Consider the following 12,385-nt stretch of genomic DNA (forward strand, 5'->3'; position numbering starts at 1 on the left):
TGAGCATAGCTTATGATATAGGGCGCATGCCAGAGACCATCTTCATGTAGGAACCATCTTTGGTAGATAGACCCGTTTTTTAAAAATGGCCTAAAGGAGGGTTGGAAATTGAAATAGTTGGAGATCTGGACCGCCGTATTTGTTTCAGTTGGCCTAAGCAGGCTGTGTGATGGTGGGAACTTGCAGGCTGTTTTTCTCTTTCAGCTCTATCACATCATCTTTAACCCAATTACAAATACCCCACCAACTTTGGATATGCTTTTTTTTAAAAAAATAAAATACATAAAAGTTGATAATGAATAGTAGTAGGCTCTGTTCATATAGCGAGTACCTTTCTTGTTGAGTACCTGCAGCCTACCTGAACATATTTAGATTTTTGTTTTAAAAAGGAGTGCCCCATCTCCCTTTACAACAAACACGATCTAGTTTTTTTTTAAGTAAAACAAACAAATTACAGCGTATAACTTGCTGAGATAACTCCCAAACTGCCTTCAAATCTTGGGCTGGTACGGCATACCTAACAGTCCCTTCTCAATTTCACCACTGACCCGCTCCTATTAGAACAACATGATCCCATGCATCATATTTTTGCAGGCACCCCCTTGTTTGATTCCTATAGTCAGCTTATATTTCAAAGTGACTGTGTTGCACTTAGGAGCTAATTTGTACGATTTGATGTCTGTTGCTGCTGACTAAGAGAAAGGGACAGGAAGCAGCACTACAGTCCAATCTGGCTACCAAGTGATTCAGCTTCTTCCCATGGTTTAGCTCAACAGGTAATTCTCTGTGAATTACTGTTAATACAACTTTCACAGACAGTTAGCATTAATATTAAAGAATGAGATGCAGATAATGCTTGAGAGTGTTTCCTTTTCCTTTTTCACTAATTGCAGTGCCGTATATTATCTCGTCAGTTACACACTTAAGAGAGATTCCCCAATAAGGTATTTGAAGTCTCGGGGGAGATAGTATTGTTGTATTTATTCACGAAGATACAAATAATCACTTCAGACTAGGGCTGAAATGGTAGAAAGAGAATCCCAACACAGTGCTTCTCAGGTCCTCCTTCTCCTTTCCTCCCCTCTCTCTTCCTCCTCTTGTTATCCAAAGTCTCACCAGATGTTCATACATGGTTGTAATGCTTTCTGCTATACAGAAGCAGAGAAATTAACCCCAACCAGCCCTGTGCCCTTCCCTTGCCCCATATATGAAGGTGAGGCTTAGCAGTTACATGGAATTGTGACATCGTAATAATGCTGTCTATGTCATCAGCGAACTTGGAGAGAGAGGTGTGAAGGTGATGGATCTGTTACTTCATATGTGATTATCTTTTGTTGAATGCAGAGTCAACTGGAGACTTTTGTTTGTGTGGATGAGCCCATTAGAGACCAAGTAACACAGATGGAAGACCTCTGTACCCTATTGGGGGGGGGGTAGCTGTGAATTATGGTAACAGGGAGTAGACACTGAGTTTTCTATTTCTGGGATGCCAAATTGTCATCTTCTGGGAGCACTTATTCTGCCTTTGGCTGCCCCATTGCAAATGTCTGTGGGAAAGGGTGGTGGTGGCCTGTGCTCATGTTTGAGTGGTCAGAGACCAACCTAGCAGTCTGCCCAAATCTTTTTCAGTACTGGTCATCATCACTGGGGGGGGGGGGAGATTTGAACCAAGTCCTCCTTTCTGAATCGAGCGCCCTATTCTTACTCTCTCCCCTTGAAGTGGCGTTGAACACAATATTATTAGAGTTGCACACAAGAAGAGCATTCACAGCCACCCTCCATTTCGTGTGAGTATTTCTCCCCCTCCTGTTGGATTGGACCATCATTTTTACACCTAAAGTTCTCTCCTGAAATCTGGTAACAGGACATGTGCACGTTGTATTCTGATGCTCTGCCCACTTAAAGGTGACCAATGGGGCGGGTGAAATCTTGCTTCCCTACTGTGAATGGGGGACACACATAATTAAGTACTTGTAAGGAATAAATCCTACACAAATTCAGAGTGGAATCCCTTCAACCCCTCCTTCCGGCAACTCCTGCAGACAAGTATTGCTCTGCTTTTCTTTGGACCACATCAACAAGGCCAAGGGGGGGGTCTTGTTATTTGGGCAGCCCAGGAGCTCCATACACATTGCCCAGGCTTGTGCCCTGGGGAAGTCACTTCTTTTTTTATAATATATTTTTATTAATTTTCCAATTAAAAACAATTATATCACATCCATTATTTCAAATTATACAAATACATATCAATCAGACCGAATGTTATGCCAAATCATCTAAAATTTTCGGGGTTCCCATGCTTCAAGAAATTGGGGATTCCTCGCAGCTGCCCACTGCCGTCTTTTTCTAAAGTCCAAATCGTCACTCAAAGTCTATAATAGTCCCGATCTTTCCCCTACAATCACAAAGATGTTTTCCTCTTTCATCCGATTTTTCCCCAGCTGCTGAGATAAGTATCAAACGAGATTTCACATATGTTCTTTCTTCAGTGCTGCTAACACAGTGGTTTTGACTTCACCCCTGGAGGCATACTCCATTTTCTCTCTCTCTCTCTCAAACGAGAGAAGCCAACAACTTCTTGTATGCTCATAAGAGGCTCCTTAGTTATATGTGTTGAATTATTTCAGTACAGGCAGCATATTCAAGAGTAAGGTAAATATATATTCTGTATCTATGTGCAAAGGAGTGTTTTGGAAGATTGAACATCGCTTTGTAGACAAAAAACCCCCTCTGCTACTCATTTTCTGCATAAGCTCAAGGAAGCAGATATGAAATCTATTTTGTTGGGATTCCCTTCAGAGACAGCCCACAACTCATGCCTGCTCCCTTCCATGATTTTATGCTAGGATAGTGAAACGTCCAAGTAGTTAAGTATTTGCAATTGAACAACTGTCAATCTTCATTAATAACTGTAACCATCTTAAGAACTCTCTCTTCCACCACTGCTCTGATTGATTACTGAAATATGATACTTAACCACAAATAGTGGGTTAGGCTATTAATAGCAAGCATCATGTTTGTCTGGTAACCTCGTTATCTTTTCTATGTGTTAAAAAATGAGAGAGCCCTGCCTTCACAATCAGAATAAATAAGGATATAATAACACAACCTGTTATCAATGAGATGTGGTGAAATCCTAGGGATAAGAAATGGAACTTGTTATACTGTGATAGAAATGGTATTCTCTGAAAATACTGCAAATGTAGTTTAAATAAGTGTCATAAAGAGGCCTTGGTTGCACCGTGGAAAGTATATAATTAGGGGAAAATCTTTCACCTCCTAGTTTGTAACCAAGAATATTCCCCCCACCCCGGCAACTGAAACCACCAGAGTTAACAGAAACAAATGGTAATCAATAAACATTCCTAAGAGAAGTTGTCATTTCAGGCCAATATTCACTCAGTGTTCATTTATACACAAATGATTGAAGAGGGATAGACTCAGCCAATGAAGGTTTTCTTTCAGCTTCATATTTAATTACCTCCCATCTATGTGTGTTGTTTTATTTATTTATAATATTTCATATTGACAAATGATGCAAATAAATTGTGTACATAAGTATGATAATTTAGTTTGCCCTGAGTAATTAATTTTTCAGAGCACTTGTACCCCGCTCGGCAGCCTGGAAAACTTCATGCACAGCTTACAAATCAATACAAATATAGCAAGCCCAGCCCTCAGGCTTGGTTTACTCTTGTTTTTTAAATGTTTGTTTTTGTAAGCTGATTTGAATCCATCTTTTTGCAGAGGGACACTCATGGTAAAGACCCATATCTAGATATTAAAAAGTGTGAAAAAACAAACCACCGTCACTGCCCCAGCGCCCTTCTGCTTCAACCCTACTGACTGCTGTTTGGAGGAAGGTGGAGACTTCATGATGCCCTATTTCTATGAATGCTTATTTTACAGAAAAGAAGCGGGGCTTGATATGGGGTTGCAGTCGGTATACACAGCATAAGATGCTGGTCAGGAGGTGATTTGGGGATGGAATTAACTTGATTTGCAATGTGCCACAGCAGGCAAGCAACAGCAGGCCAATGTATTAATTGCTTTTTAAAGCCATAAACCCCACCCTCCTTGTCTTTTGTTAAGACTCCCACTCCAAACAGAATCGTGCACCCATGCACCTTATTACTTCTTTGGAATTTAATTTATGGAGCAGGGTAATGATGACTGATGACTGGGGCAAGCAATTGAAGAGGAAATGATTTTGGAGCGGTATCCGGGTGGGCAATTAATTGGGGGTAACTTAATTGGATAGGTCCTCATTAATTTGCGGTTATCTGGGACGGGGTGCAAATTAATTGAATACTGCAATTGATTTGTGCCGATCTGAATGGAAATTAATCTGCTTGCCTTCTGTGAAATTTAGATTGTGGCAATGGTTTCTAAATTAGCACCTGTACATGTAAAGTAATGCATGTAAATCTATGCCCTCTTTTTTGACACCCTGTGAAGAAGGGGGGGGGAGATGAGGATGCCAATGGGTGAATGTGGGCAAATGCAGCTGCATACATTTGTCACTTGGTTACAGTTTGGGATAGTGATTAAGAGGTTAAGCTTGGGATAGGGAACTTTGTTTCAATCTGAGGCTGTATATTCCCTTTTGGTCTAAACCACTGAGCCTCTTGGGCTTGCCGATCAGAAGGTCAGCAGTTTGAATCTCCGCAACGGGGTGAGCTTCCATTGCTCTGTCCCAGCTCCTGCCAACCTAGCAGTTTGAAAACAGGCCAGTGCAAGTAGATAAATAGGTACCACTGCAGCGGGAAGTTATATGGCATTTCCGTGCGCTCTGGTTTCCATCACGGTGTTCTGTTGTGCCAGAAGTGGATTAGTCATGCTGACCGCATGACCTGGAAAGCTGTCTGTGGAGAAACGCTGGCCCCCCTTGGCCTGAAAGCGAGATGAGCACCACAACTCCATAGTCACCTTTGCCTGGACTTAACCGTCCAGGGGTCCTTAACCTTTTACCTTTATTCCCTTTTGGGCAACACAAGCCAGTGGTGGGCCAGAGTCAAAAGTGAATGAAACAATGATATTACCCTTTTACAGTAGGGTAGCCTTTACACACACTCAAACCACAAGCATCGTCGTTAGAGTGCAAGGACCCTCAGGGAGGGTATGAGGAAGGGTAATGAGAGGCATGACCTGGGAAGAGGCCCCTTGCAAGAAAGCTAGATTTTGAGGAGAGATCCATGTCACAGGGGTAGCAACAGGAAATGGGTAGAGCCATACTTGTGATAAGTAAATTCGCATTTGACTATTGCTAGTTGATTAAAGACATGAAAAAATGGGTGCCTTTTAAGTTTGATTTGTGACAAAAACTCCACAGAGTAGCGAGGTGCAAAATAAAATGGCAGTAATAGATTATTGTGGAAAGGTGGAAAACAACAAGGGCAAACAGCTCTTGGGAGCTGTTAGTTTTCATTTTGCAACTTGTCAGACCCTTCAGCAAGAAATTATTAATAAATGCTCACCTCCTTTATTACTGTCCTAGATTATCAGTTTAATGTATGATACATTAGAACAAATCACAAAGGCAACCGTAAATCGTGCTACAGTGATTCATTGCTAGATCTGGCGGTGGTCTCGTGAATCATGACCATATTTCAAAGGAATTATGTAATGTTTCCAAATAGAAATGCATACCTGTAATGCACAGCATTCTGTCGGGTCTTGGATTAAGCGAGTCCAACAATAAGAGATAGCTAAAAGTGCAGTCCTGTGTTTGCCTATTCAGAAAGAAGTGAGTATACACTGTGCTTTGTATGTGGACAAGAGCTTAAGTAGTGGGCTCCAATTTAGGGAATGCTGTGGCTAAAGAAATTTTAGCCTGGTTTTTTGCTAGCTGCTTTTGAAAGAGATGCCTATTAGGCAAAAAAGCTGCTGGCTTTTCAATGGTCTCTTGGCACCATAGTTAAAATTCTATGTATACTAGGGATAGGGAATTATTATTTTTAGCCAGAGAGCTTCATTCCTTTCCAGGGGGTGGGGGAGTGGGGGACACAGGCTAGTGCTGGGTGAGGCCAGAGACAAAAGTGAGCAGAACAGCAAGCACAAATCTTAGCTTTGAACAGTAGCCTAGTTCTTAACACACTCTCGAACCCTCTCTGTCCTCCACACAGGCAAGGGAGAGGCATTAGTTCAAAGATGCATTCCAGCCAGACAAAAGCACTCAAACAGGGTCAGTGAAGGTTGTGGGCTTGGAAGAGGGGTTAAGGATGGGGAGAGTTCAGAGGGTCAGATATAGAGAGGCCTGAGGTTCTCCATACCTGACATACACCACAATGTCATAGATGATGTCACCATTTTCAGGGTGTCTGGGATGTTGAAATTAAGGACTCTCACTAGGAGCAACTCTTCTTCTTGTAGTTGTTATTTAGTTGTTTAGTCATGTCCGACTCTTTGTGACCCCATGGACCAGAGCACGCCAGGCACTCCTGTCTTCTACTGCCTGCCGCAGTTTGTTAAAACTCATGTTGGTAGCTTCGAGAACACTGTCCAACCATCTCATCCTCTGTCATCCCCTTCTCCTTGTGCCCTCAATCTTAGAACTCTTAAAATCAGGCATCTGTGTTCATTGAAGGGAAAGGGAATTTATGGGGAAAGACAAACAAATACCGCACGATGTTCATATTAGTCTATGGAGCTAGGGAGAGAGGTTGCAAAAAACACGAGTTCAAAGAAGCTGAAACCTTGTATAAATTTAATAATAAATAAAAACAAATGGTGTGAAGACCTCAGAATCAGCACAGTAGTGTTTTACACACACACACACACACACACACACCCAGGTAATGTGGTGAGTGAAGAGCACTGATGAGGACAAGGGAGTATGGGACTAACAAGAGTCTCTGATGTGGGGCGATAAAGACTTTTCCCTGCCATGGGTGGGGTGAATCCCAGTACCTTAGAGAATATGTTTGTAGAGAATATTGCATTGGCAGTAGGACGAATCTTGTTGGCCTTGCTTTCCAAGCATAGGTTTAAATTGCAGTGTTGTTGGCTCAAGTCAGATTGCAGTGCCGCAGTTCCTGATGTAACGCATTGCATTATTTCATATCTGTCAGTTTGTTCTCTTTATATGAAGCAGAGAAGCACCTGAGAGTTCAGGTATCAATGCTTTTGACGACCACACTCCTGGTCCTGGATTCTTTCAGACTGAGCGAAATAATGCATAAAGCAAGGCTCCTTTGTTGCATATTTTACAGCTCCATACCTGCCTTTATCAGTGCTCCTTCGTTAACAGTGTAGACCTGTTCAGATTTGTGAACAATGTGGAAAGGCAACTGTCTGAGGGAAGGAAATGTAGAACCACACTTCAGAGCTGCCTGCTGAGAATGAGACTGTAGGAAATGGGTTCTTATTAAGCTCTAATTAAATAAAGTGCTTAATACTACCAGGAAGGGAAATAAAAATGGTACTGAGAGTGATCCGTTGCTTTCAGCATAGACTTGATTAAAAAAAAAAACATTTTGACCTTTTCTGTGCAGTTTTATTGCATATGATTTTGAAATTACTGTTAAATCAGTTTAGGTCTATAGTGTAGGTACGTCAAATAGGTCAGTGTTGATTTGATACAGTGTGGGTCCATGCATTAGCCACTGGAAGAAGAGTGCTCACAGGAAAATTGCTTGAAAATTAAGAAAGGTTTAATATAAGGGAGGTGTTTAGGATGGATAAATGAGTCCAGAGGGCAAGTGGTCAGTTACGGGCAGCTGAGATTGATCAGCTAATTTGTTCCCCCCTTCTGTTTTTAAAATGTTATCATTTAGATAGCATGTGCAATTCCACCCCCATACATTTTTATTAAAATGTCCATTTTAACAATAAAGTTACAGGCTCTTAAATTAGCAGATTTCTGTATCTTTTCCAGTTGCCTTTGGCCTCTACTTTCCCCGGAGGGAATATCATGAGAATGTCTACCTTGACCAACCCAGCGGAACCCCCCTGCTACAGATCCATGCCTTGAAAGATTCGGAGGAGGAGGATACCTATTTTTGGCTGTGCCCACAACTCCACATCCCGCGAGCTGGAAGTAAAGACAATCTCTGGTTTCAAATCCAAGAGAAAACTGGACTTCTTTTCCTCAATAAGAGCCTAGATAGGGAGGACTTTGATATGCTGTGTAAGTCATGCAGATGAAGCAGATGCCCTCATTGCACTAGTGTGTGTGTGTGTGTGTGTGTGTGTGTGTGAGAGAGAGAGAGAGAGAGAGAGAATGTTTACCTTCATTTCCATCTGGTGGAATTTATCCAGATACGAATTGTTACCAAATCAGTAGAACTTTTTTCATTGAGTGGAAGGTACTCAAAGAGGAACAAGAACAAACAGAAAGAGGAACAAGAACAAACAAGAAATTTAATTATTGTTTGTTGTGGTTAACAGAAAATTACAATTCTTCATTTAAGATTGGTTTTTCCCCCTACGTCGTTCTTTGGGCCAGTCTCAGAAAGCAGTATACATGGAAATATTAAAACCCTAATAAAAGAGAAAAGACAGACTGTAAAGGGGGGGGGAGTTCCTGAAAACCCTATGAAAGGTCTTCCCTCCTATCAGGGCAAGGTGATTCAGTGGCACTTGGGGGAAGGAGAGGCCAAATAGCTCAAACAGTAGAGCATGAGGCTCTTAATCTCAGGGTCATGGGTTCGAGTCCCACATTGGGCAAAAGAGTCCTCTACTGCAGGGGGTTGAACTAGATGGCCCTCAGGATCCCTTCCAACTCCACCATCCTGTGATTCTGTGATTTCAGCTGGAACACTGAGAGCTACATGGTGGGCAGCTCTTTGGGGTGCTTTGTCTAGGTGGGTATAGAACAATAGGTGATGGTGAATTGCTAAAATGAGGGTTCTTTGTAATCTCCCCCATTTCTCTTGTCTCCTCCCTGATAGTTCCAGGAATTTCGGTATCGAAGCTGATCCTCCAAGTTTTCGTCTCACCCCTGCCTTTCCAAGGGAAGGAATGCCATGAATCTTATACCAAAGTATTGGTGAAGCTTTCTGTTATCAATTCCACCATGCCAGCTTGCAGTTCTGGGATGCCAAGCCAGTTGTGCTTTGCCAATACGGACCTTTCTTTTCACATCAAGGAGAACAAACCACCAGGGATATTCCATCAGCTCCAGTCATATCCTCTGCAAAACCAGTGCCAGAATGCAACCATTTCCTACGAGGTGATAGCAGGTAAAGCAACTGCTTGTCCAGTGGGCAGCAGGGACCCTGTTTGCCTTCACAAATCTTTATTTCATTGGGTTTTCTTCCAAATACGGCTCCCATGAGCCTCTGGAGAAGGTATTGAAAGCTAGGCAAAAGTTTGCATTGGAAGGAACAAGAGCACTTGGGTAGGTAGAAGGCACATATGACTTGGTCAAAACATTTGGAAACTTGGATTAGGTATAGAAGCTATACCATTTCCCCCCTATATGTGCAATAGTTCAGCAAATTCCATTATTATTATTATTATTATTATTATTTTAAAAAAACCTTAAGCAATAGATTTCATGGCCTTCATTGTTTAATTAGGAATATTTCACTATTTTCAGAAAAGCATTAAGTAACACTGTATCAATGATGGTTGAAATTCCATATTAAGAAGAATTATCAATGGGAATTCTGGCTAACACATTATGATGGTCCTGAAAGAGAATTTTCACATCCCCACCATTGCAGCAAAAGTCTTGGAACATTTATGTGGCTGGGTATTTGCTGAAGTGTTTAAGGGATTCTGGAAAGGGCTTTCAGTGATTCAAATTTTAAAAATCCAAGCCAAACCAATGCTAGTTTTCCCCTTCATCTTGATTATGATGTAACCTACGTTTTGAGCTGCCTTAACCATCTGGGAAAGGCAGGTAAAGAAGCATTTTAAATAGATAAATAGAATAACGAACCTTTCCGCATTTTCTTTCTTGTAAGACTGGAGCAGGGATGTCTCAAAGTAATGACTCTAGCAACAGAACAAAGGCACTTCCTGCAGTACAGTAGTGGCTTGCCTTGGCTGCGAATTTTTGACCTGCTCTCTGCTGTCCTTCAGCACCACCAATAAGGAGGAAGGAACAGTCCTCTGCCTCAAAAACTACCTGAGCCTGTCTTGTAAATCTCCTTGCAGGTTTCTCTTGCTCCCTGAAGTTTCATCTCCCTCATTTCACTCTGTTGCAAGATTTAACATGCCCGCTTTGATACAGGCTGCAGGTAGTCCCCTCCCCCTTGCTTTTCTACTGAAAAATATTCAAAGTGGGTAACAAGATCATAGCTAAAATCATTATGCCATCATTAAAGATATATAAGCATAAGGTTAAATATATATAAAATAGAACAATGAAGCATTAGAAACAATAACTACCCCTTAATTTAATAGAAAAAAGTAACACCCTTTGAAAGTTTTATCATGAGCCACAGTTCATCCGTGGCAAAGGCACACTAGACAGTAGGAGTGGTGGGTCTATATCGCCTGGGGGTGGGGGTCTTCCCTAATGATATGAGGAGGAATGAAATGCCAGACAGAGCAAACCAGAGATACAATAAAGGTATAGAACAGGGGGAATCCTTTCAACCCCTAATTCCAGTCTTTTATATCCAGCATGATTTCCAGAACTCTATAAAGAGTTCTAAGATTGAAGAATGCTGTAAATAACACATACATGCAAATTGACTGGATTTGACTTCGAGTTGCAGTTTGGGTGTTTCTGATTGTGAATTGTCTACTTCTGGCATAGGATCCTTTACCCCCCCCCCAAGGTTGTATCGCAAAGAGCTCCTGCTTTGTTAGTGATGGAATGAGACAGTATTCTTGCTGTGTTCTAGACAAAGGTGTGCCATTTCTTTACAACATGGACACAGCGAGTATCCGCGTGGCACAGCCTCTGGATCGAGAGGAGCGAGAGAAGTATGAGCTGATTGCCAAATGTACTGTGACAGAAGGTTCCAGGGAAACTTCCAAGGAGGTGCCATTTCTTGTAGCTGTCTTTGATGAAGATGACATGCCCCCCTTCTTGCCTAATGACACAAACACAGCAGATGCAGTTGTGGAGTTCAGCAGGAAAAAGGTAACGCTCCATGATGGTGTAATGTGCTACTGTGACTTGCTGGTGATTTAAGAGTCCTTTGCAACCTTTCCACTTCCTCCCACGATTTTTGCATGTTTTGAAGGGCTCTTTTGAGTATGTACGTGTGGAAATGTAGAGTTGGTTTCCATGTAAAATTTTCCTGTCGTCAGACCTGGTAGGAAACATGGATCTTGCTTGTCCATCCCAAGAATTACATGGATAAATTTTCAGTGAAACATTTCTTCTTGAGGGTGTTCATGGGAGCACTTCCAAAAGCGACCCATGAATACAAAACATTCTCCCAGAATATGATGTTAATCATTAATTCCCTCTAGTAGCCAATTTGGGTTGTCAAATACCAATGAGTCACAATGTAATGCTGTTTACACACTTAGAGGACCTCGAAAACAGGCAGAAGCATATAAGGCTGTAAACCAATAGAAAATAAATGTTCAAAAGGACCCTGTGAGCTTCCAGGACATAAGGAACATTGAGGTCATTGAGATAAGAAAATAGTAGAGTAACTCATCTCATTGTCTGGAGAGGGACCTTCCAGGGTCACATTACACTGAATGCAAATTACAGGAGATCTTGTCCTCCTTTTGTTTGGTGGTCGAGGAGGAAGATGCAGCCACCAATTACAATTTTGTTAAAATCCTGGATTTCTCCATTATTTTCTGTTAGCAGCATAATTGTCTGCTCTGGGGTTGTGGAAATATGTCTAAAGCAATTGGAAGTCTCCAGGCAGTGTGTGTGAATCTTCTCAATTAAATCTGTGTTTGAGGGCAGTTGAGCCATTGAATATTGAAGGCGTCAGCTGAAATATCAATGGAAAATGGAAGGAGACGGAGGGAACTAGCCTGCTTAAGTCCCACTCAGTCTATAGTCAAGTGAATGTACATCATAAGTTGTAAGGGCTCTCCTTCCTGCACTACATTTCCTCTCTCCCCCAGCTGTATTGCGATAAAGCAGTCAGATGTAATTTGGGGTGTTCAGGATGCTATGGCTGTAGGTTTTCTTAAATAAATAAAGCAGTCAGGGTCAGAGCTAGTAGCTTGCCCCAATCCTAAATAAATGAAGAAATTTGAAACCCTTTTATATAGGACAATGGGGGAAAGATTTTAGGAGTGTCCCTTCTCCTACCCTATCCCATTTTAATCTTAGACACTCCAAAGTGCTATTGTGTTGGAGCTCCCTTTAATACAATCTCATATTTTTGTTAAAAAGTTCCAACAGATTTATTATGAGAAACGTAAGTTTTAAATTATAGGCATGTTTCTTTCCTGGGAAACTTATTTCTTTGGCTGCTAGATTTTTCATTAAGAGGGATTTGCGGTTTTTGGA

The 12,385-nt window shown here is 41.6% G+C and overlaps 1 protein-coding gene across 2 annotated transcripts in view; it reads left to right on the forward strand.

The window, feature by feature from the left end:
* RET (ret proto-oncogene) overlaps positions 1–12,385 on the forward strand; it is an 87,963-nt gene that overhangs the window by 35,825 nt on the left and 39,753 nt on the right. For both annotated transcript variants that reach the window (XM_035138105.3, XM_035138104.3), the window contains exons 2-4: positions 7,877–8,128; positions 8,892–9,182; positions 10,800–11,041. In XM_035138105.3, the coding sequence (XP_034993996.3) occupies positions 7,877–8,128; positions 8,892–9,182; positions 10,800–11,041 (785 nt within the window). The remainder of the gene's footprint in view (positions 1–7,876; positions 8,129–8,891; positions 9,183–10,799; positions 11,042–12,385) is intronic.

The sequence above is a fragment of the Zootoca vivipara genome, chromosome 5 (assembly GCF_965207765.1).
Source record: "Zootoca vivipara chromosome 5, rZooViv2.hap1.1, whole genome shotgun sequence".
NCBI classification, from domain to species: Eukaryota; Metazoa; Chordata; class Lepidosauria; order Squamata; family Lacertidae; genus Zootoca; species Zootoca vivipara.